This window comes from Rissa tridactyla, chromosome 1, assembly GCF_028500815.1.
Source record: "Rissa tridactyla isolate bRisTri1 chromosome 1, bRisTri1.patW.cur.20221130, whole genome shotgun sequence".
NCBI lineage: Eukaryota > Metazoa > Chordata > Aves > Charadriiformes > Laridae > Rissa > Rissa tridactyla.
Genome location: NC_071466.1, coordinates 18,202,134 through 18,228,277, shown reverse-complemented (window position 1 = coordinate 18,228,277; position 26,144 = coordinate 18,202,134). Strand labels below are relative to the sequence as shown.

Below are 26,144 nucleotides of genomic sequence, written 5' to 3'. Positions count from 1 at the left end.
CTTTATACGTGTCTCTCTACCAGATTAAAGAGTGTGTCTTGACTTAGATGTAAAGATTCATCTGAGTAAATAAATCTATCTTTTCCCCTGCAGTTCATCAAAAAGACTAATGACTAACATATAAGATCTCAATCTATTGTGAAATAACTAACAACATTACTGTATTTAAAGTTACTGACTTCAAATTGCTCAGTCCACTGTCTTCACATTTCTCACCTACTTTTAAATTTTCACATGCCTTTTCACACATCTTCTAAAACTTTTTACGACTTGTGTTTGGAAGGGCGTACTGTAGTGCAATTCACATAATATACCATGTCACTGAACACCAGCATACTGAGGTAAAATGACTCTTTAAAATTACCTGTATAGCAAGTGCTCGAGCTACAAGACTTCTAAGATATTGCAAAGGATCTCCTGGACCTTCCCACTTGCTTTGCCATGTGAGGGGACACTGAAATAAAAATGTATTTACTGAAAGTATCCATTTCAAAAACATCATCATTACACTTTAAGCTAGCAATCTGAATGAAATTAAATAATTCAGAGATCAAATATACTCAGAAATTAAAAAGGCAATACAAGTAATATAATGATCAAAGTATACAACCACTAATAGGAAGGTCATATTCCTGCAAATTCTTTATGTGGCCCACAGAGATACAGTGCTGGTGGAGAACTTACAAGAGCCTCTGCTACTTAATAAGGAAACTACTCAATTAGGGCTACAAAGATGATTAGGGGACCGCAACATCTCTTTTATGAAGAAAGGTTGAGGGATTTGGGTCTTTTCCATCTGGGAGAAAGACGGCTGAGGGGGGACCTTATCAACACTTATAAATACTGAAAGGGTGGGTGTCAGGATGATGGGGCCAGGCTCTTTTCAGTGGTGCCCGGGGACAGGACAAGAGGTAATGGGCACAAACTTGAGCATAGGAAGTTCCACCTAAACATGAGGAGGAACTTCTTTCCTTTGAGGGTGGCAGAGCACTGGCACAGGCTGCCCAGAGAGGTGGTGGATCCTCCTTCTCTGGAGACATTCCAAACCCACCTGGACGCATTCCTGTGCAACCTGCTCTGGGTGACCCTGCTCTGGCAGGGGGTTGGACTAGATGATCTCCAGAGGTCCCCTCCAACCATCTACTATTCTGTGATTCTGTGAAACACCAGTAGGTTCCACAAACACTTCAAAAAGGCCTAAGTCCCTTCTTTCTCTGAAAGCCACAACACCATCTTTCAGCTGCAGCCACAGGTTCCCACTCCTTTGCTGCTGCCTCCTCAGACTTGAGCACACAGTTGTGTGGCTCTGTGGTGAAGTGAATCTGGTACAATTCCTCCACACGATTATTTTCTCATCATCTTAAAAGTGTTTGTAAAACAACACCTGAGAATAAAATCCTGCAAGACCTCTCCATATGAAATTTGTCATTGATTTCAAAAAGAAAGGTTTAAAAGATCCTCTGTTAGATTTCCTCCTTATAGAAAAAGGATAAAAAAATTAATTGTAGCTCCTCTACAGGAACCTGTAAAGCACACTGAAATTGACTCTGCAAGATTCTCCTACTTAAGTGAAAGAGAATTGATGTAAATCATTACCTGGGGAATATTGCACAATGCTGAAGACGCTGAGCAGAATATACAGTTTATACTGTTTAACGTTTACAGCTGCATTTTCAAGGAGGTTCACAGTCTAATAGCATGTGCTGAACAGATTTTCAAAATCTGATCACAGAAGTTCATAAGAAAAAGTGTGTTTCAAAGTAAATACTCTAGGTGTACCTTTTATATATAAAAAACAGAAAAAACCTGGATCTGTGGACACTAATTAATAATCAATTTAATAAAGTGGAGTACATACAAGACAATTAATAAAGCACAGATAAACGCATGGTTTTTTGCATAATTATGCTTTTTGAAAATTTTTTGTATTTGAAACTATTATCCTTGCATTTTTGCAGACTTGTTTGCTAGATATGCATTTGCAGGCAGCTCACTAATCTATCATTTAGAAGGTATTCGCCTAATGTTGCTAATATGTTATTCTAAATTACTGTAAATCTAAAGTAACAGCTTAGCTAATTGTAACTATGGAAGCATATTTCAGATGTACACTAATATATCAATTTTGCACAAATAAGACGCATTGCTGAAACCATCAGAAGTCATACGTTTATTGAGTTTCACATTTCCGTTGGTAATCTAGCAGCTTCTTCAGCTGCTATAGTCTTAAAAGAACTACAACCCTGGTGTTTTCAAAATACAAATTTTTAAAAATAGTCCTTTATTACGTAACGTGTGACCACACTAAACTAAACAAGAACAGTGTACAGAAAATACATGAAACGAACGACTTTAAGATGATAAATATGGTGAGGTTTAGCTGCCATGCCAAGAGCGTAGCATTAACCTCTCTGGAGAGCTGCTGAAAAGATTGCTTTATGGTCACAATGCAATACAGTGATCTGCGTCAAGGTAAATGGGTAAGTAAGCAGATGAAATGCCAGAAACACTTTGTTCAATATATCAGGAAGCACCGAATTGATGTTTGTGAGAGATAAAAATGCATAGAATCTTTAAGTACATTTTCGTAACAGTGATCAGCTTCATAGTTCCTGCTGCTTCCAATTTGAGTGTGACTTAAGCACACAAGCAAGCCATACTGTCTTGCTCAGTAACAAGAAATATAAGTGTAAATACTAAAAAATGGCTATTACATGTATCACTTGAATTCACTACGACTTGTACTTAGCACCAATTTCTACCACACAGTCCAAACGTGTTTAAAAAGGCAATAGGATTGCTAACATGAAAATGTTAATTTATTCTAATTCTACTGCAATTTTGCTAACAAATGCTGTCTTGTGAATTTGGAAAGATAAAGAATTTAATTATTGTTTAATTAGAAATTTGATAGATCAATAAATGGATAACAATCTTTTTAACAGTACTTGTTCCTCACATGAAGATAAACAAGATGTTAATAGGAGATATCGCTCATTGTGGGGCCAATCAATACCTACGCATGAGCATCAACACAATTTATCAATTGCTGTAGGTGAAACAAAACCACAGAGTTTCACCTCAATGTTTGACTATGTTTGGAATCCAATTATCTAGCTATTAATAACAGAGCATGTAAATTTGCTGTCACTAATTGTATCAGTTTATAAACATACCCAGTTTTCTGCCCGAAAACATGGAGAAAGTACACGTACAAAATTTGGTTGCTTTTCTCATATATCAAGAATATAGAGTGAGGTGATAGGTTGATATGATAAGCACAGTGCATCTGGTGTCATATGGCAATAAACCATGCCAAATACATGCAGAGAGCAAATTGTGATTTCAACTGCAGTAACAATTAAATTTTAAGAAACTGTAAAAAGGAAGGAAAAGGACAGATTCACATGTTCTACTGGCTAATATATTTGACTTATCTAGCATGATTTGGTATTTGAAATGGAAATAGTATTCCACAACTTCTAATCTTACCAGATTTGTCCTTAAGAGAAAGCTTGATGAAAGTACAATATACTCAGAAGCTTCTGCAAGTACTTAAAGCAACATTTTTCTGGCTTTTCACTCCAGAAAAAACGTGGTTCTGATTTAGAGTCAATATCAATAAAAGAACTCCATTTTAGAGTCTCTATCAATAAAAGAACTTAGAACAAATGGTGACATGAAAATATGTATCAGAATTTTATTCAGTTTCCTTGGGTTTTTTTCATTTCTTATAATGTATACTCACGACAAAATGACTTACCTTCTGATTTAGCAGAGCGCTTGCTAGTCTTTGTACTTCAGAACTCAGTAATGAGGTACCTCTGATGACTTTACTTAAAGAAGCAAGTGACTGATGGACACTTTGCACAAGGCGAATGGCATTGAATTGTTCCAGAGTAATGAATGATAAGATTGGAGATCCTTGTTGCTCCACAGGAGGAGACACCTTCTGATGAATCAGGTTAGAATTCTAAGAAAAAACAGATGATGTCCAGTTAATAATATTATTTTACACAACATATTATTTGTTTAATTTGTAATACTTCATATGACCTTGTTAGCCTTGAAGTAATTCAGATATCTCCCCTTTCCTGACACTGGATTAAAACCATAATGATACTTTCAGTACTGTCCGTGAAATGTTCAATAAAGGCACCACTCTTCTGAGACAAATCTGTCTACCCAACTACTTCAAAAGTACTGGAATTTATGGAAAATCTTCACTTAGATGAATTACTGTGTCAATGCGTCAATATAAAAAGCAGTAGTGTACTCAGTGTAACAAGATTGTATTGGGTACTATAAACCAGCTGCCAAATATAGCTCTTCTTTGATAAGACTAGTTCAACCTGGAAGCAAATTAAATACAAATAAATAATAAATACAAAATAAATATAATATTATGTGTATCTCCTGAGTAACTCAGACTCTGAGAGGTACCACTGCTGTCACGCTGACATTTTCATTACTTATTTCCATTCCATTACAGCCACTGAAAGTCCAAATTTATTCAATAATTTCAAGAGGTGGTATAATTTTACAAACCTTAATTCATATGCAGCTTATTACATAAGTATGTTTTAGCATGTGTTCTGAAACTGCCAACATGCCATATGACAAGATGGTGCACTGAATTCATTATGGAATTTAAACCTTTATTGGAAAAATCTACAAGGCACAAAGGCAAAAAGAAAACCCTAGCCTTTGGGAAAAAAATATTTTGCTATAGATAAATATATTTTGCTGTGGATAGATAACTGGTTGAAAGACAGAGCTCAGAGGGTCGTGAATAGGGACACAGAGTCTAGTTGGAGGGCAGTGACGAGTGGTGTTCCCCAGGGGTCAGTACTGGGTCCAGTCCTCTTCAATATATTCATCAATGACCTGGATGAGGGGATAGAGTGCACCCTCAGCACGTTTGCTGATGACACAAAGCTGGGGGGGGGTGGCTGACAGACCGGAAGGCTGTGCTGCCATACAGAGAGACCTGGACAGGCTGGAGATCTGGGCAAAGAGGAACCTTATGAAATTCAACAAGGTCAACTGTAGGGTGCTGCACCTGGGGAGGAATAACCCCATGCACCAGCCCAGGTTGGGGGCTGACCTGCTGGAGAGCAGCTCAGCTGAAAGAGACCTGGGAGTCCTGGTGGACAACAGGATGACCATGAGCCAGCAACGTGCCCTCGTGGCCAAAAAGGCCAATGGCATCCTGGGGTGCATCAAGAAGAGTGTGGCCAGCAGGTGGAGGGAGGTCGTCCTCCCCCTCTACTCTGCCTTGGCGAGGCCGCACCTGGCGTACTGGGTCCAGTTCTGGGCTCCCCGGTTCAAGAAGGACAGGGAACTGCTGGAGAGGGTACAGCAGAAAGCTACCAAGATGATTAGGGGACTCGAACACCTCTCTTATGAAGAAAGGCTGAGGGATTTGGGTCTGTTCAGTCTGGAAAAAAGACGGCTGAGGGAGGATCTTATCAACACTTATAAATGCTTAAAGGGTGGGTGTCAGGAGGATGGGGCCAGTCTCTTTTCAGTGGTGCCCAGGGACAGGACAAGAGGTAATGGGCACAAACTTGAGCATAGGAAGTTCCACCTAAACACGAGGAGGAACTTCTTTCCTTTGAGGGTGGCAGAGCACTGGAACAGGCTGCCCAGAGAGGTGGTGGATCCTCCTTCTCTGGAGACATTCCAAACCCGCTTGGACGCGTTCCTGTGCAACCTGCTCTGGGTGACCCTGCTCTGGCAGGGGGCTGGACTAGATGATCTCCAGAGGTCCCTTCCAACTCTATGGTTCTGTGATTCTATGATTCAATTTCTAGAAACCTATTAAAGGTAAAATCAGATTTTACTTTTTCTGAAGTATCTCTTCTTAAAATAACAAATAGTTTTTACTTTTTTTCAGATTAAATGAACTTCTGAACCATCTCATGGCATCTTACTTTCCAGAACACACAGGATGTCTGCTTCCATAATCATTCCCAGGTGCTATAAATTTGTCAGAACTTTCACGTGTTTTTCATTTCAAGTTCATACTGCACTCAACTACCAAACAAAAATATAAGAAAAGATAGGTGAAAGACTAAGCTAATTACTGTTCAAAGTGTAAGAAACATACAGTATTTAGAAATGTTATGTTTTGTATTTTGTCTTTGCATGCATCCTGAAATCACAGTAAACAGTTTAGCTTCAGTTTTTCTGAGACCATTGTTTGTTGAGTGTATATATATAAACTGTAATGTAAAACTAGCACAAGCTAGTTGATAATTTCTTACTGGAGTATTTAATGGCACGAAAAAGGAAGAACAAATACACTGAAACTTGCAGGCTTTGCTCAGACTTTCACATATACTGTCTTAATTCACAAAAAACTTACTGAAAGAGAAGGCCTCTAAGTTCTTCAATACTGCCCTTTACATAACAGTCTCCTATGAATTGCATATTCATTTCATCACTCTTTTTAATGCTTTCTCCTGAGAATTTTTTAAAACAACCCATCTGTCATTTTTATAGGAAAATTAAACACAAATACTGATAGCAGCTTATACATTTAATGTTCTATCACATTCCCTTAAAATCCATTATGTATATAACTCATATCAGCTTTAAAAATATCCTTATGACCTGCTTGGGAATTAAGATGAAGAACTGCTGAAGTACTGACTGCTATTTCTAATCATAAGAAACTGAAGATACCTTCTAATCTTTAACATTAACTACTGCATTATGCTACCACTATTAAATTAGGTGTATTTTGAGACTTTGATCATATTCCCTTTTTCACTTCTGTACTTGTTACTATCTCAGTACAATATAAGACTTCGTATAGTTGCACTTAAGCAGCTCCACAGCTCTCCTGCATTACCCTCCTAAACTCAAGCTTTTTCAAACTCCAGTATGTTCAGAAAACTGCCCCCTCAGAAATGTAACAAATATAATGAAAATAAACTCATATACCTCCACTAACTAGTTCTGCATTTGATTCAAAATTCAGTTTTGGTGGTGGGTTTTAGAAACCTCCATTGGCCTTTTGATGTACCTATTCTGCCTCCTCCTCCAAGTCTCTCTGCCTGTCCTTTTAGATATTAGCCCCACGGTTTATTACACAAATCTTCCATTGTTGAAAATACAAGAATGACTCTGTATTTCTGCTTCACTGATTTTCCTTGGTGAAAAAAAACACTGTTCTTTTGTTAAAGCTGAGGTTTCTAATGTTTTAGGTAAAAGAGCAACAACCCATTAATTTTCAAAACTACTTTTGCAATTGTTTTGCAGCATTATGCAACTTTGTGAAAATTAGTTAGCCTTCAATTTACAAACACAGTAAAAGATAAGGCAGAACATGTCATGGCAGCTTATGATTATATCTTGAGCAAAAATAATTTTGAAGCAGTTGCTTCCAAATTTTTATTATGGGGCGGCCTTATAACTTTCATGGAGGTACTAAAGAGTTTCCCTGAAATAAGGCAGAAAATCCATTCACCTTGCAACAAAAATATTGCACTGATTCCTTCCTCTCTCTACTCATGAGAAATAGACATTTGGACATGACGAAACACTTATGCAGCCCCGTTGCACCCTGATATGTCTTTGGTTTTCTGAAAACTATTATATGATGGGCAACGCCTGAATTCCATTGGACAGTGATTTCCAACTGATCCAGTTATGTGCCAATGCAGTGCTTATACACATCCTGATCTGTCATGTCAGAAGGCTATGTGGGAAGAGGACGGGCACCAGGACGCAGTCTGGTTGAATTATTCTGGTGGCCCAGAACTGGCCAACAGGTTGTAGTGGGCCATCCTTCCACATTAAGGAACATTTTTTTAAAAATTTGTGTAACATTTGTTTGATCGGTTATTCAGTGATAGCTTCACTTTTTCAAGTAAACAGTCTTTTGTGCAAACTCATACTGAGCATCTGAGTATTAATATAATCTGAGTATTAATAATAAAAATATTATATACTATATATAATATGAATATTATATAAGCATATGAGTATTATATAATAAGAATAATAAACTCCCCAGCTTAAAGATTTCAGAATATCTGAATAACTGGTAGTAACATTTAACAGGGCTTTGCAAAATGTACGCCAGCAAGAGGAAAAAGGAGCCAATTTCCAGAAATATTTCTGAAAAAGCAACATATAGGTCCTCATTACTGTATTAATATATAAGAATTATTTCCTGTTTCAAAATGTCTAAAATGAAAGAGATAAAATTTCCAATACATATCTGCCATTTTTGCTGTTGGGCCACAAAGACTGTGATAGCTCTCAAAACTGACCACAGAGGACTACTATTCAAAGACTCACAAAACAGTTGAGGTTGGAAGGAACTTCTGGAGATTGTCTAGTCCAACTCTCTGCTCAAACCTACAGCAGGTTGCCCAGAACTGTATCCAGTCAGGTTTTCAGTACCTCCAAAGACAGAGACTCCACAACCCCTCTGGGAAACCTGTTCCAGTGTTTGACCATCTTCACAGTAAATAGTTTTGTCCTATGTTTAAATGGTATTTCCTGTATGTCAGTTTGTGCCCATGGCCTCTCGTCCTGTCACAGGACACCACTGAGAAGCGTCTGTCTCTGTCTCCTTTGCTCCCTCCCCTCAGCCAATACACACTAAATAATAACATTCCCCCCAAACCTTGACTTCCCCAGACTGAATATTCCCAGTTCTCTCAGTCTTTCCTTGTATGCTCTTGTTCCCTAATCACCTCAATGACCGTTGGAAATAACTTCCAGGACTATTTGCTCAATCACCTTCCCAGGTGAGGCTAACTGACCTATCGTCCTCTGGATCCTCCGTTTTGCCCTTCTTAAAGAAAGGAGTGATGTTTGCTTTCTTCTAGTCCTCAGGAATCTCACCCAATCACACTGGTCTTTCAAAGATAACTGAGAGCTGCCTCACAACGGCACCAGCCAGCTTCCTCAGCACTCACGGGTGCATCCCATGAGGCGTGTGGATTTGTTTACATTCAGTTTATTTAAACACTCCCCAACCTGATCCTCTTCTCCCAAGGGTAAGTATTCCTTGCTCTGTACTTTGCCACTGCAACCTGGGGTTGGTGAAGGCCAGACCTACCAGTAAACAGAAGCAATAAAGGCATTTAGTACTTCAGCTGTCCTCTGTGGCCAAGTCCTTATTTCCATTCAGTAGCGCACCTACACTTTTCCTAACCTTCATTTTATTGCTGGCGTACTTGTAGAAACCCTTTTTGTTGCCATTGTGATGGCTTAACAGCACCACACCTGCTGCTAAGTTACAGGCTGGAAAGTTAACGCCAGCCCAGCCATACATGGTGGTGGTGGGTTGACCTTGCCTGGCTGTCAGCTACCCACCAAGCCACTCTACCAATCCCCTCCTCGGCAGGACAGGGGGAGAAAATACGATGAAAAATCTTGTTGGCCAAGATAAAAGCAGTTTAATGGGAAAAAAAAAAAAAAGCCAAAGACTGCACGAGGAAGCAAAGCAAAACCAAAGGAGATTTATTTTCGACTTCTTATCAGCAGGCAATGTCCAGCCACTTCCTGGGAAGCAGGGCCTCTGTGCATAGTGGTTGCTTCAGAAGACAAGCGCCTTAATAATGAATGCCCTCCCCGCCCCCCCCCCCCCCCCCAGCCTTTCTCTTAGCTTTTATCACTGAGCATGATGTCACATGGTATGAAATAACCCTTCAGTCAGTTTGGGTCAGCCGTCCAGCTATGTCCCCTCCCAACCTCTTGCCCACCCCCAGCCTACCAGCTTTTCTGGGGGGTGGGAGGTTGTAGAGAAAGCCTTGATGCTGTGCAAGCACCGCTCAGTAACAGCCAAAATACCCATGGTCTAGCACCAGCACAGTTCTAGCCACAAGTGCAAAGTACAGCACTATATCCACCGCTATGAGGAAAGTTAACTCCATCCCAGCCAAACCCCGTACACCAGTACAGCTCTTCACATCCCTCACCAGCTTCAACTCCAGATACGCTCTGGTTTCCCTAGCCCCATCCCTGCACAGGTTTCCAGCCTTTGCCATCCTGCAAGTCTTTACTTCCTATCCCACAGACGCAGACTCCACCTGTACCTCCTTCAGGAAAGTTGGAGGCTTAGCTCTTCAAGCTGCAGCGTCTCAGAAAAAATCCGGCTAATCTATTTCTGATGCTGCTAAGTCCACTGACTTCCTCCTCTCACAGCCCCTTAAACTGATGATGCAAATCCTCAACCGAGCACACATCTCCCGCAGGTTAAAAGACTACCTCCTGCTGCCCCAGCCTAAGGAAGAGGCATTGGGCACTGCCTATAACTCAAGAGCTGTAGAGCTCCATCCTCTTTCTGAAGCTCTGTCTGAGTCAGTTCTCATCTTAGAGGGTCCATTGCTCCAACAGCAGTTGGGGGCTGTGCCCTGTGGCACATCACTACGGTTGCTGAGAAGGTGTATCCTCCACTGAGCAAAGTTTCTGGTCTTCTCCAAGCTCTTCTGCACAAACTGCTGTGCCAACTGCTGCGTGCATTTGCTGCCTCTGTTAGCTGCACTCAATACTATTGATTGAGAGATTAAAATTTGCACTCATGAAAAAATACAAGTATTATTTTACACACTTTAATGTGGTATAATTCTTCAGTGGGCATATGACTAAGAAGTTTAACTGTCCATTTACAGATTTGTGAAATGTTGTCCAATATTAGGTAAACTTTTTGTTTTATCACTGATTTCCGAAATTCATTTACAACATAGATTCCATAGAGATTCTGTCAATTTACCTGTATTAGATACTATAAATTATTTGGACTGATTTGTGTACGATGAAACACTGATATTTAGTCCAGAGAAATACACAGTCAAATGCTATTATTTTATCTAAACTTGAACACTAGATTACAAAACACAAAAGTGATCACCATACAGTATTGAGAGTGTACAGACAAAAATATGTCCACACTTAAAGATTATGATCAATTACTCCAATATAAATTCTACAGGACAAACCCATGTCAAGTGGTAAATTTTGTATGCTTCAGAAGCATCAGCACTTAGATGTACAATAACTATTTTCAAGGTATTTGTAAGATAATCCTTTCTGAGTTAATCCTTCATTTACATACTCAGCACTGGAATAAAAATGTTTAAAAACATACTTAATCTTTGTCTACATATTAACAAGCTTCTGAGAGTTTTTTTGCCTCTGGAATAAAAGGTAGCTGATTTTTAAAACTGCTTTGAATTTATAAATGGTTTAGCTAGATTCAATTCAGATCTATACTGGGCACTTCCTGAGTTTGAGTAGTTTGAAACAGATATTTGACTGTTATTTCCAACTACCCTTAGTAATAAGCACATTTGACAGGTAGAAGACTAATAATTGCTTCTTGTAAATAAAATGGAAGGTATTGCCAGCATCTATTCCATCTGCCACTACTTTACTACTGTCTGCATCCAATGGATAAAAGAAGATAATAGTAATAACCACCACCTCATGGAGTTCAACAAGGCCAAATGCAAGGTCCTGCACCTGGCTCAGGGCAACCCCCGTTATCAGTACAGGCTGGGGGATGAATTGATTGAGAGCAGCCCTCCTGAGAAGGACTTGGGGATACTGGTGGTTGAAAAGCTGGACACGAGCCAGCAATGTGCACTTGCAGCCCAGAAAGCCAACCGCATCCTGGGCTGCATCAAAAGCAGCGTGGCCAGCAGGTCAAGGGAGGTGATTCTGTGCCTCTACTCTGCTCTGGTGAGACCCCACCTGGAGTGCTGTATCCCAGATGGTCCAGAGGAGGGCCATGAAAATGATGAGAGGGCTGGAGCACCTCTCCTCTGAGGACAGGCTGAGAGAGTTGCGGTTGTTCAGCCTGGAGGAGGGAAGGCTCAGGGGAGACCTTGTTATGGCCTTCCGATGCATAAAGAGGGCTTATAAGAGAGATGGAAAAGACTTTTTACCAGGGCCTGTGCTGACAGGAGAAGGGGCAATGGTTTTAAACTGAAAGAGGGTAAATTTAGACTGGATATAAGAAAGACATTTTTTACAATGAGGGTGGTGAGACACTTGAACAGGTTGACCAGGGAAGTTGTGGATGCCCCATCTCTGGAATTGTTTAAGGTCAGGTTGGACCGGGCTTTGAGCAACCAAATCCAATGAAAGATGTCCCTGCCTGTGGCAGGGGGGTTGGACTAGATATCTTTAAAGGCCCCTTCCAACCCAAACTATTCTACGACTTTATGATTCTATAATAAAGAGTCTGCTAAATGTAAATGCTTCCAAAATTGAGGGGAAAACAATTCTATATAGACTTCAGGAATAGATACTTTTTGTGATTTTACTTCTTCATACCTGGGAAATCATTTTATCATATTCTCTGCCCATTCATGCATAAATAAAATAACGTAAGGTTGTTAACTTAAGCAGCAATTCAACTATTTTCTTCATTCTAATTCCCATGTCTTAATTTAAAACTTCTGAAGACAAACATGATGCCTTCATTGAGCTATCAATAACAAATTAGAATGTAGAAGTATATGTAATGTATGAGGAATTTTTAAAGATGCCTACACTTTTTCAAAGCTTAAAGCAAGCATTTGTTGAACAGACTATGAAAACTAATTTTTATAAAGGACATTATTATTTAAATTTTTTGAAACACTCAAGCAAATGTCCCCCAAAAAAACCCAACACAAGGTCAGAAGTCATCCTATGCTAAAGGAGATCTTCAGAAGATAAAGAAATTAATCTGCTAACAACATAAAAATGTTAGAAAATAAAAAAAAAAAACAAGATTATATAGGAGTCTTTTTTTAATATTATGAGCAGTAAAAATGTAGGTCAAACACAGATGCATATGGTGACTTTACAAATACTGGGAGAGGAGAAGGAGAGAACACATAAATATTGCATAATTCATTTTCCTGTATTTAAAATTAAGCCGAAGAATAGATAGGCACCACAAGCTTGACTCAGGCAGGCATTTATTGACATTTGAGATGTCTCATTCTGCCTCTAGATGCTACTCCAGCAGATCACAGGTCTCATGTGGATTCTGTGTAATATCTGCAAGGCCACGAATATTTGATGGTTTCTTAAATAGTGCTAGAAGCCTAATTTTTAGGAAATCAAATCGAGCCCTTATGACAGCATCGATCAAAGACAGCATTTTACATCTCTAAAGAAAGTTCTCAGATACAGTGTGGTAAAAAATGGCTATTTTCAAAGCAACAAATTAAAAAATCAGAAAGAACTGGCCACTGAACAAGAGAAGCTACAGGGTGACTCACAGGAGGAAACTAAAGAATGGTAGCATGGTCAGTGGCAAGGGATTATAGCCAGAGATTACCCAGATATTCTAAATCAGTCAGGCTGATGCTTATCTTTAGTGAACAGATTGCTTCTGTAGCTAAACCAGAGGCCTCCTGCATCCATAGAAGTACTGCACACTAAGCACAATATTTAATTAATATTTGCTTTTTTTGAACTCAAACATAATACAATAAGCATAACAAACAATATATAAAATTTTTGTACCCAATGGTCCTGTAAAAATAAAATTGCTCTTGCTAAGAACAGGCCACACTAACTAGGTCTTATGCTAACTGTGCAAAGCCCCAGTAGTGGCCTTCTAGACTTGTTATCAACTTGTTAAGAGAGTTTGCTCTTTGAAGTGGAATTCAGTACCAGGTGTCTTCTCTTATGATGTGAAGTTGAAACATGGGACAATAGCCAACTTCTTGGAAGTATGGGCACAGACTGAAAAGAGAGGCCTGAGAATTATGGACAAGCCGATGGCAACCTGCTGGTCAGTGAGGAAGGGAGACATTAAGAACTAACTAGATTGCTTTTGCTTTAAGACAAAAAGAGGCAATGAAGCAGGAAAGCAAAACAGTCAAGTTACACAATAAGGTACCTGCTACAGCCTGAAAAATAACCCCACCTAAGCATCACCCAGCCTGTAGTTCAGGAACAGAGGTAAAGGCCTGAAAACTCATACGAAAGGACATCTCAGATTTGAGGGCAACGGTAGGAGAGAATAAGTGCTTTGAATTTGCAGTGGTGATGATTAATAATGATAAAGAACTAGCCATCAGCAATGTGTGCTGTTAATGAGTATTAATGTAATGCAGTTTTGTTTTACGGTTTAAAACTGGCCTCTTTTATCAGTCTTCCAAACACTAGAAAACCTCATTTTCTGATTGTATATGTACACACATATGCAAGAGTTTCATCTGAGCTCTTGTAAGGAAGGTTTGCAGGCCTAAGGGTATATTTAACTCAGTCAGTAAGATATAATGGAAGGTGTCACACTGAAATAATACTGCTTTTTCTTACAGGATCACAGACCTAGTTAATAGCAGTCCATGTTCAGAGGCCACAGATTTCAACATGAAGCTATCTAGTACCAAATGATTATTTTGACAAAAACATGACATATCACACACTTAGCATGGATCAAATGAGAATTTAATCAGAGATTTCAAAATATAATGGCAAATCCTAATGTACACCTCATGTTACTTCTTCATATGTGGTTATTTGAGTAAGTGAAAGATGTTTTTCATTCCAACATTGTTGTGTACAAGACATGTTTTTGGGCCGCAATGTCTGTGATCTATTACTTATCACTAAGGAGAAAAAAGTCTAGGAGGCACCTAGTATGAGGTGAGAGGGATCCTTCCCAAGTACGCGTAGTATCGTCGTTTCAAAGAGAATTCGCACACATTACAGCTAAACGGATACCCACAATAAGAATTCAATGATTGGGAATCAAGCTTTACTATCTATGTAAAAAAAACACCTCCAAACCAAACCAGAACAACAAAGGAACAAAAAGGAAGTGATATTGGATATTGCAAGCATTGTAGCAAGGATTTTAATGCACCTCAATTTAACGCTAGTACCATATTTCAATATTATACAGGAAAAACTTAATTTAATATTTAAAATCATTAAACATTGCCTTGTGAATATTAGAAAAATGAAGAGACTAAATTCAAATCTAAAATATATTAGTGTTCTCGGAAACACATACAAGCTTTTAATCTCATCTATAAGTGTGGTCTCACCTCCAAATGGAGAAAAAAGTGATAGCCTGTTATCCCACATACAGGCTTCATAGCTAATTACATACACAAAATATTGTACTTTGCAATTCAAATTCATTTCATTTACTTTTTCACTTCTTATATTTTAGTATTCAAGATAATTCCTTAGACCTTAATTTTAATATAGTTACCGGGATAAAAAAAGAGGTTGTATTTTCAAATTAGCTACTTTCCTACCTGATTAAGTTTCTTCCACAGGTTGAGAACAGGAGAGAGTTCAGTAGACCATATTTCTCTGTCAAATTTGCAGCCAGCAGTTACTGACCTGCTCAGGATCCGAAGCTGTGAAATTACCTGAGTGATGAGAATACAAACGCAAACGTAGAAGAAGGATAAACAAACTTCTTTTAGTACAAAAATGCGATACAATAGCAAATACTCTCCGATTAATTTGTGGACTATACTTTTCTGCATACTTAATTACTAATCATGATCTATTCAAAACACAAACAATACCCATATCCAAATATAGAACATACTTGAGCCTCATTCATATTAAGCCCAAAGCAAACAAACAAAACAAATCCATATTTTTCTTATCAGTCTTTGTTCAACTATAATTTAAAAACTAATGAGGTGTATAATTAATTAAAAAGCCTACGAAATCTACAAACAAAACTCAAGCTCTGCCTTTAACTAGGCTCCATCTGTAATTAAAAAAGGAGAAACAAAAAACCAGAATATGTTACTAAATATATATAGCACCCACCAGGCATCAAAACTCCAAGACAATTATAATCAATTCATCCCAATCTCCCATGGATCTCTTACTTACTTAGATATTCGAATTATTTAAATGCATATTTATTATACAAAGGAAGCAAGCAATTAAAAGAATAACTGCAAAACTTCTGAAAGAAATGGGGCTCCCAGTTCATTAGATCCAACCACTTTCTGCTGTTAGCAACCCCGATAACTCCACACGTAAACTGATCAAATATATGTCTACATTTATAAAGAAAGAATACTGAAATTGAAATTCTTCAGTGATGTTGCAGTCTGTCCTGCATATAAAACCCCTGGTATTTTCAGGTATTTTCGCTAAATTTTAGTTATTTTTCACAGTGCATTTTTTGCAAGACTTCTTAAGGGAACAACCTACAAATTCTCTCCTCTTTTGTTTGACTTCAAAGAATTAAACTTGATAATAAAAAGTTATTAATCGTTCAGAAGGACTGGACTATTTAATTGTTAGACAGAATGAGGCAGGAAGTCAAGTTGTATCTACTGGGTATTGACTTATTTTCTGTTCTTGAAAGATGTGCATTGATGTAGTGTTTTCTTTTGTTTTTCATTTTCTTTTGATGAAGCAAAGAGAGCTTCTTATTTATCTGCTTTGATAGGGACTATGAAGCACTGCAAGATCATAGTACGCTGAACCATTATTTTAACTTCTATAACATTTGCTATAATTTTATTCTTATATTAAATGTCTTACAAGACATAAAACAAAAAATACATATACATATATAAAATCCACCTGTATAACACGTAAACCTATATTTAGAAAAACAAGCTTAAAAATACTTTTAATTAAGCTAAAATAGTATTCTTTTTCATGAAAAGCTCACTTATTAATATAATGTTATTTCTGAAAAAAATCTTTTTTTATTTCCTCAGAAATGACAATACGATCTGTTGTCCTATAGAATTATGCATGCTCTGTGGTTCCAGATCTCAGAAATGATGAAAAGGATTTTTATTTCTCCATTATATTTAAGGAATTAAACGCAAAATTAATTCCAAGTCCTAAAAAACATTATTAGTTGATGAAAGTCATAGTCTATTATAATAAAGTACTTCAGTCATGACGCTGCAACTTGGTTTGCCAAGAGGAACTCCATGCATACCTAATGAATATCTGGATGAAGCATCTTATAGTACTAAAACCTTACTTTTGTCTCATCTGAAGTAAACTGCCAGAAAGGAAGGCAAGGAGAAGTTGCAGTCAAGGCAAAGGAGTAGCTGGAGTGAACAGAGCTTTGCCTAGGAACAGGCTACGAGCCAGCTGAGAGCTTACAGGCAGAGATCGGAGGACAAGCCAACACAGGTGGTGCTTTAGTAGGTGTGTGCTACAGACTCCTTGATCGAGAAAGCAGAGGAAGCCTTCTGACAGCTTGAAGGAGCCCAGCAATCACAGGCCTTCATTCTCAGGGGAGACTTCGACCAACTCAGTATCTGCCATGAGGGCAGTATGACAGCGTGCAAGAAATGCAGATTTCTAGAATTCGTTGAAAACAATTTCTTTAGAGCCCATAGGGGAGATGCTCTACTGAATCTGTTGCTAGTAAACAATGATAGAAACTGGTAGAAGATGGGAAGGTCGAGGGTAGCCTTGGCTGCACCATGAGTTTGGGGGGTTTAAAATCCTAAAAGAAGAGAGCAAGGCAAGTAGTAGAATAAGAACTCTGGACCTCAGAAGAGAAGATTTTAGCTTAGGGATCTTCTTGGCAGGATCCAATGGGCAACTGCCCTGGAGGGCAAAGGGGATTGGGAGCGTTGGTTAATCCTCAAGAACAAATTCTTCAAAGCACAAGAACAATCCTTTCTGATGTGCGGGAAGCAAGCATGATAACCAAGCCAAAGAGCAAGCACTGCAGAAGATCGATATGGATGAAGAGGAAGCTAGTGATCTCAAATGTAAAAAGATAATCCAGAGAAGATGGGAGCAGGGATGGACTACCCAGCAGGGATATTGAGACATTGCTCAATTGCGTTAGGATGGAGTGAGGAAAGCCAAATCTCAGCTGGGTTTGAAACCAGCAATGGATGTGAATGCCTACAAGAAGGGCTTCTGCAAGTATTCTGGTAGCTAAAGGGAGGAAAAGAAAATACGAGCCACTGCTCAGTTTAGCTTCTGTTATGGAAAATACCACTTTATGCTCTCATTCTCATAACTGAATTTTAAACTTCAACAATTCTTTGTGTGCTCCAGCCATTGTGTATAGCAGAAAAGATTCTTGTTTAATTTATCAAAAAACTATTTTCTCTCATTAATGTTTTGATCGTTGTATCTTTATCATTCCTGTTATTCTTCCTCCTTTTCACTCTTCACACATGCAAATGTTCTGACAAGTAATAGAGATAATAAACACATGTTTGTGCCTTCTAGAAGCCATTCTTTTAGCTGTAGTTCTGGCTCTTACAATTTGTGTTTGGATAGTTGCCTACCATCATTTGCAAAGAAATAAAACATTTATATCAAATATACTTTAACTGGTAATTCAGTATGCAGTACTTCACATAAACTTGCATATTTATACTACAAAGCTGCAAAAATTTTGTATGATTGCTTTGTGAATATGTGAAATTGAAAATATTAAGTATTTTAATCTTTTTTTAAGTGCCTTCACAGGTATAAACACTTAGCTCCATATATTTGAATTGAATTTGAGAAGTCGTGACTGCAAGATCAAGTAATTAGAGTATTTTCTAACTCTAGTGTATAGGGTTAGCTGTTTATTTCTAATTATCTAATTATAGAATTTGTAAATATAATTAAAATAGGAAATACACTACCTATCCATTATTTCAATCTTTGTTCTTCAGTGCACCTGTATCTGTTTCTGCTTTGTATCTTTTATCAAAGGAGCTCAAAGATATTGGGATGTGACTATCAAAAGTTAAGCACTTAGAAGTACTGAATCAAAAGAAATCAAGTTTTAACTCTCAGTGTTCTAGAGTACTGTAACATACTATGACCTTTATCAAATGTTCATGGAAGTCCTTTAACTCCTTCCTGTTCATCCCATGTCTTCTCTCAAGTATAACAGATATGATGGTTGCATAAATTACTATTAAAGTTTCCACAACAGCACACTGTTTTCAACTGAGTGTAATTTTTTACAATTAATGTGTTGGGCTGAAACTTTGTGTATTGGTGGCTCTTTCAGCCTGAATACCATCTGAAAATTTTAGCCTACAACAGTCATTCACCTTCAAGAAACAAAAGAAAACACATTTTAGTCATGTCAAAATACATGAGATGAGGCTGACCTCAACTTTGAATTGCTTCAGCATCCCAAGCTTTTCCTAAGGGACAGTGAATTTGATGGACATCTTTTTTGTGCCATTTTCTACATCCACAAAACCTGTCCAAATTTAGGAAAGAATTAGATATTGTAAAATAGTTACTCATATTACTGCTTAAGTATGATGACAAGTTTGATTTTAGAAATTGAATGGCATAAGTATTTTATTTTCACAAATCACAATGACGTTTCTTACGGTGCTGACCAGTCTATGCCACTGCAAATCAGCTAAAGCCTGAGAAAAGGTTTACTCAGTACTCTCAAATCAGTTAATGAATGAAAAGGGAACTGATATTTTTATAGGATCACAGAATTCAGGTTTGGACGGACCTCAGGAGGTCTCTAGTGTAACCTCCTGCTTGAAGGACGGTAAACTCTCAGATCAGACCAGGTTGCTCAGGCCCTGATAAGATACACTTATCTAGCCTGGCCTTGAAAAATCCCAAGTATAGAGACTGCACAACCTCTCTGGATGACCTGTTCCACTGCTTTACTGTCCTGGTGATGAAAAGGTTTCCCCTAGTATCCAATCTGGAACTTTCTTGTTTCAGTTTATGTCCCGTAAAAACAAGAGAGTAAAATGCATGGACTGGGACAAAGAATGTGTTAAGATCGGGAACGACCTCAATAAAACCAGGAGTGGGATGTATTTCCCTATTAGAATTACCACGTGTATGACAAAACTCTCACAGATCATGTGATATGTTTGCAGTCACTCCATGGGAACTGTTTTCTCCTCCAGGCAAGAGAAACAAGTCTGGAGCTGGAAAGGGAACTGGATTTAGAGGAAAGAGGAGTATCAGGAATACATTTCTGGGGGCCATATAAAAGACAAAAATGGCTCTGTAAGGTGTTGGGACAGGAATGAGCACACGGGCTGGATGAGAACCCAGAAGACGACCTTGATTCAGCTGGAAAAGGGAATATGATTAGGAATCTGTATTTAAGGAGACAAAATAACTCTTGGGTTGAGTGAGAGCACTGTACGTATTCACTTAAATCAAACTTAAAACAGACAAGCACAAATTCACCCCACCTACCCTTCAGCACTTACTTAAAGCTACTTAAAACTTACTTAAATTACACAGATTACCACCTTAGCCTCCCTACGTAATCAATGGATCTTAAGTGGGCTAATTCGGTCATTTGGAAGGCTCACCTATTGAGTACGTAGGAAAAGTAGGTTCCTTACATAGGTACCTCAGATAGTCGGGTCTATGTTGTGGAAATTAGAACGAGGATTTTCATTTCCTGGAAACCTAACTTCAAAACTCAAGGAGAACTCGGGCTCTTCTCACTGCGCAGTACATATGTTACCATCAGGTCAACTTATAATCAACTTCAGATATTTACTTGAGGATGAGACTAATCATGCCTTAAGCACAATATTTGTATGACCACAAAGAGAGACTAGATGTGACTAGCACAGATGCAGACATCTAGGTCTGGTGAATCGTAATCCTTTGCACTCTAGTTTGGAAAGGTACCAATGTATGTACTTATAATACTAAGGAAACTGAAAATCTAATCATAGCTGTATAATAGAGGGTACTCAAAAGAAGAGTACTCTTACAATATGTAACCTTTAAATGCTCCCCTTTGTTATGGCAACATATTCTTTTAATATATTATACACTAAAAGCTCTTCTATGTTGTACTCACCCAGTCCAAACACACATCTAAATATTCTGAATAATGCTAAGAGTGAAAAAAACTACCGTAAAGCAGGAAAACAGTGCCATTGCTGAAAATATGGCAGAAATGGAAAGATAGGTAATCAGAATATAAAAGCAATCACCAATAATGGTCTCTTTAAAGAGGGGTGAGATTATTCAGAACCATGGGTCTTTGTAGAAGCTGCCTGTTTTAAGTAAGGTCAACTAATCAGAACAACATTTAGACAAAAAAAATCAGCAGAGTAATTTATTTGTGAACAGTGCATCTAATAACTATGAACCGCATACAGGAACTGCTACTGAGTATTTTCTTCATCGTTAGTGGAAAATTCATACACTGTTTTTTTTTTGCGTTGTCAGCAGAGAAAGATATAAATTGCATATATGAATAAAGGTGGGGTAGTCAAATTTAAAATGTCAATACTTATTTACGTAGTTATTAAATTAATTGTGCATCTCAGCTTTTTAATCTATTGCATACTTTATGGGTTTCTGTGGATATATGCTGCTATAGTATTGACCAACACATTATAGTAAAAACCCCACACATTTAGAGAAATTAAGAGAGATAGAGAGACAATAAACAGAATGGAAAGTGATAAAGACAATGAATGATCCCATGTGGCTTCATATAGAACTAATAGAAAGTTATGTTTGACCTGAAAATTAAAATAAAAATTCATGGAAAAATAAAAAAGGGGAAATGTCAAGATTTTAACTTTTCCTTCCCTGGAACTTAGATAAAACCATATTTCTGGGAACACAAAATCTATTTCTGTTCTTTACTCACGCACAAGATGAGGAAAAAGTCTTGCTTTCCGTAATTCACAGCTACTGCAAAAAACTGCCACTTCACAAATACAGTACATAATAAACACAGGCTTATATCTAAGTCTTGTATTTATTTCATAAGCAATCTATCTTACAAATCATACAACAAAATCAAATTTTACACACAGCATTACAATTTGAAAATGAGGAAAATAACAGTCAAAAATATATTGTGAAATTCTATGTCACTGAATTAAAAAACAAAAAATCTAGGATCAATCATTTCTGAACTAAATATGATTACTGTTCTAAGATTACAAAACAGAGCAGATTTGCTAGTCAGATAACTGCTATTTTTTTCATGACTAAGGAACAGATAGAAGGATTTTTATTTTTGTACAAAAGGCTAACAAACTCCTTTCAGTAAATCTATAGAAAACATCAAAGCAGAGACTCTACTGCCATCTACCAGTTTTAAAAGGATGTAGTAGTCTTAGCACAGAAACCATTTCTCTGTTTTATTTCTCTGAATGAAACAATATATCCCTTTACGCAGCTGTTCAAGGAGATATTTCTGTTTTTATAAGACTTTACAGCTCAAACTAAAATACGAAGTTATAACATAGTCACTTCGGTAAATATTGGGAAAGTAGTAACTCGGTGCAATGCAACTATGTCTTCATTGTGTCAAGAGAAGGAATGGCTTTCAGTTTGATATGCCTTCTGACACAACTGCATGCTTCCATAGTGCTCCTTATGGCTTGGCTGCAGTTACCCACATGGCTGTGAAAGGAGCCTGAGCTGCCAATGAAACCTCTTGGACTCCCAGTCTCTCTGTGTCCCGTACCCTCTCTGCAAGAACAGAGTCCATGGAAGTTGTTAAGACAAAGGTGCTTCAATGGCATTCATAACTAAATCATTCATACTGCATGTGGACAAGAAAGAAACCGTGAAGGTCCAGACTTGCTTGTTTGTGGTGTCCTCAAGGCCACCTCAAAGCTGCACATTCACTCAATAAGGATGTGAAGTAGGACCGGACTCAATATAGACATGCCTTCTTAATGAAAATACAAAGCAAATGCAGGAAAGACATTAACACCACCTCTATCTTCCTTTATACAGAAGAGGATCATATACCTTTGACGCCAGGAAGATCCTCTGTAGAGCAGAGATTCAGTGGAGAAGGAAAGAAAATCAGCAGGATGCTGCAGATGGACAGCAGAAGCCCACTACTGACCCAACCAATATCCAAGTTGCACCTTCTCCCAAAGAACAACTATAGGTTTTATGTAGAGGTGGTTGACCTTAGCTAATTACACACCCTGACAAAATTAAAGAAAACCAGAAAATTGCAGCCTGTTCTGAGAAGAGAACAAATTTCTCAAATGCCAAGCACCAATATATTCTCATATACATAGCATAAATCCTCTGGGAATTGATAAAGCTGCGTGAAGCACTGCATTGATTCACTGCAATGGTAGAGCGCTGTGTTTTCTGTTAGAGCACAGTACTGCGGCTGCTACTCCATGATGTGGCACAGCACATTTCTTGCATGCAGCACCACAGGTATATACAAAATACTCCCCATATTATAAAAATTCTTGTTAAGTACTCAGATCGCTCAATTGCAGGGTAATAACAAAGCCAGTTTGGCATTACTCATCAGTTTCTGCTAGAGCCTATTAGTCATGTATTTGTGATGTGGGATGCATTTAATAAATGTCAGTAATTATATACTCTGCAAAGCTGATACAAGGGTTATATAAATGCTAAATTATTTTAAGAAAATAGATTTATGTTCATCCTGACATCTATAGCAATAACATAACAAGTTCAAGAATAATTCTGATTGCATTATTTTCAATAATTATACCCATATTACTCTATGTGACATGATTAGAATTATGGATGAGCAGTAGATATAAAATTAGGTACCAGTGCTCAGCATCCTCTTGAGCTAGATTTTGAAAGAGAAAATAGAGGCTGTTGACAAACACATAAGAAACTACAGATATCATTATATTACAATTGCACCTTGGAAAACTACAAACCACAGCCCCACTATTCTATATACAGTAGAAACACTGCAGTCAGATATATGACTGTAATATGGGGCGGACACAGTCACCCTAATTTTACTTCAGCTGACTTGAGTAATAACATCAGTGGAGACTTGGTGTGTACTCTCAAGCATGATCCAGCAACCTGAGAGTTCCAGGTGTCCCTGCATACCCTCCCCTACACATGCTGTCCCTCCTGCCGTCATTAACAAGGTAAAACCAGCACTGGAACTGTACTACAACCATACATCCGAGCAGCTTTAGGAAGACAGAGAGCAGCTTTAATCTAAGTAAACAAGATATGCAAGGAATGGTTCGAAGAGGTACAGAATCAGACAGTGACTTGCTGAAAACAAGAGCAGGACAGCAATTGAGTTAAAAAAAATTGCTGTCTAAGGATAAAATGCTGTTTTACTGAAGTCAATGAGATCATTGCAATTACAGTTAATGAGGCAAGATTCACTTCATGTTTTGCGACCCTGGTTCTTACTTGTTTACCTCACTAGATTGCCCTAGACTGTTTTCCATTATTAGTTTACTATTAATTTTAACTCAACAAGTATTCATCACAAAATAAAAAATAACTACAAAAAAAGATAATTAGGTTCTTCTACAAAATTTCTAAGTTTCAAGCATGGGCAGATGAGCAACAGTAATTATTTTAAATGAGTACTATATTTAGCAGCTGCACTAAGGTATGATGAGCTATTCCTTTTGACTTCTAATGGATTTCATTAAAGAAATTGTTGTTTCTCTTTAAGCAATCACATGTATAAAAAGAATGCATTCAATGTAAGATTTCTGTACTAGTGTAATTTCTGTGGAGTATGGAGTTAGGCAACATGCTTTTTGCTTGGTTTTGTAAACCTGACTTTGTTCAGCTACCATAATTTCCTTCAGTCATCCTGAGGTAATGTGTGAATATTATTTCTGCATGTTGAGTTTCTGACAGAACAAACTCTTAAATTTTCCAACGATTCAGCTTCCGTTCATGACAAGTATGGAATGTCACAGTATGAATACATGAAAATAAGTTTGAATACAGACACAAATAATTTCTACACACTTTCAAACACTCTATAGCAATGTGTATTCTAGACCTGTACACATCCAAGTTAATATTTACAGCAGTGATCTGCAAGATGAGATTTTTACTGAGCATGAGAAATAAAACACGCAAGCTTTATATTATGTCAAAGAAAGAACTGCATCAAGAAATTTTTCATGGGAATTATATCTTAAAAGCTTGAATAAAATTCATGAGAGACCTCCTAGCTTATAAAATTTTAACTCAAATTAAGAGTTACCTTTCAGTCACAGAAGACCTTTTAATACCAAAAGGTGATTCATCCCTTTATTTTAGATGCCTATCGAAGAATGGCACAAATTATTCCCTGTAGCTGCTTATCTTTCTCTAGTAACAAAAAAAATGGGTAACTAGTTAAGATGAGGTGGCTAATATTCACGATTCAAGTTAGATGAGATGAATTACACTGGGGCTTCTTTTTTTTTGAACTCCTCCACCTGCATGTGTGCTATTCCAAAATGAGTAGAAACAGGTGAGGAGGAAAAAGTTCTATCTGGGAGGCATTTGGGCTACCTGAGCCTGACTTATGGATCAGAACCAGTGCCATTCAGAGGAAGTGGCAGGTGACCATGGACATGGGGGCCCAGGCAGTGTTCTCCCCGATTCTGCTAGTGGATGCATGTGACCATGCAACCAGGTCACAATACTTGGTTGCAGAACTGGGATGTTGCAGGCATGACTTTGGCTCTTACGGCTGTGACACCTTGTTTGAGAGAGATTGATAGCTAGAATCCATATGACAAAGTGTAACAAGAGTATCTGCCAACAGGCTTGCTACTAGCAAGCAGGGCTTTAAACTAGATTTGTCAGGCATGATGAACAAAGTCCAAAGAGAAATGGAGGGACAGAAGGTCAGAAAAAAGCACCTAGAGTATAACATGATGGGAAAGGCATTCCTTTATATATGTCAAACAGCAAGTCAGTTCTGTTGTTAACAACACAAAGCAGCACATTAAAGTTACAGGAATTGTTCGACTCTTTATGGTGCTTTCATGAATACCGATGGATTCCATGAAGACACGTTGAGATTAGTTAGATGGGACAGAAAAGCTAAATCAATTCCTATCAAATGAGCTGAGATAAATATCTAGGATTAAATGAAAAAGGAGTACCTCAAGGAACCATTCTTCTGCAATTACTTTCAGATAATAAAAATAATGGAGTTGCTAACTAGGAGAAGTGAAAGTGATTCCCATCACTCACTCTGAGACAAAACAGGTAAAGACAAGCTGCGTCTGACAGAAACGTATCAGGGAAAATTAAATCACCTTATATCCTCTACCCTGCTACAGAAAATACTAGTCAGATGTGGATTATATTTGAGACTATAAAATTTGTCTGAAACAGGTTCTTAAAGCAAGTAATTTTGTTGCAAATTCTGAACCATCAGAACTGCAGAGTATCACTGACCTGGTTCAAAAGCTAATAAAATTACAAAGGACAAAATATAGGAGGTG

General features: G+C 37.8%; 1 protein-coding gene across 3 annotated transcripts in view; it reads right to left on the bottom strand.

Moving 5' to 3' along the window:
• Nucleotides 1-26,144, bottom strand: part of DYNC2H1 (dynein cytoplasmic 2 heavy chain 1) — a 178,235-nt gene that overhangs the window by 31,085 nt on the left and 121,006 nt on the right. For 2 of the 3 annotated variants that reach the window (XM_054193142.1, XM_054193121.1), the window contains 3 exons: nucleotides 15,240-15,356; nucleotides 3,764-3,973; nucleotides 365-454 (listed from right to left, as the gene is read on the bottom strand). In XM_054193142.1, coding sequence (XP_054049117.1) covers nucleotides 365-454; nucleotides 3,764-3,973; nucleotides 15,240-15,356 — 417 coding nt within the window. The remainder of the gene's footprint in view (nucleotides 1-364; nucleotides 455-3,763; nucleotides 3,974-15,239; nucleotides 15,357-26,144) is intronic. The other variant, XM_054193132.1, reaches the window with a different exon arrangement.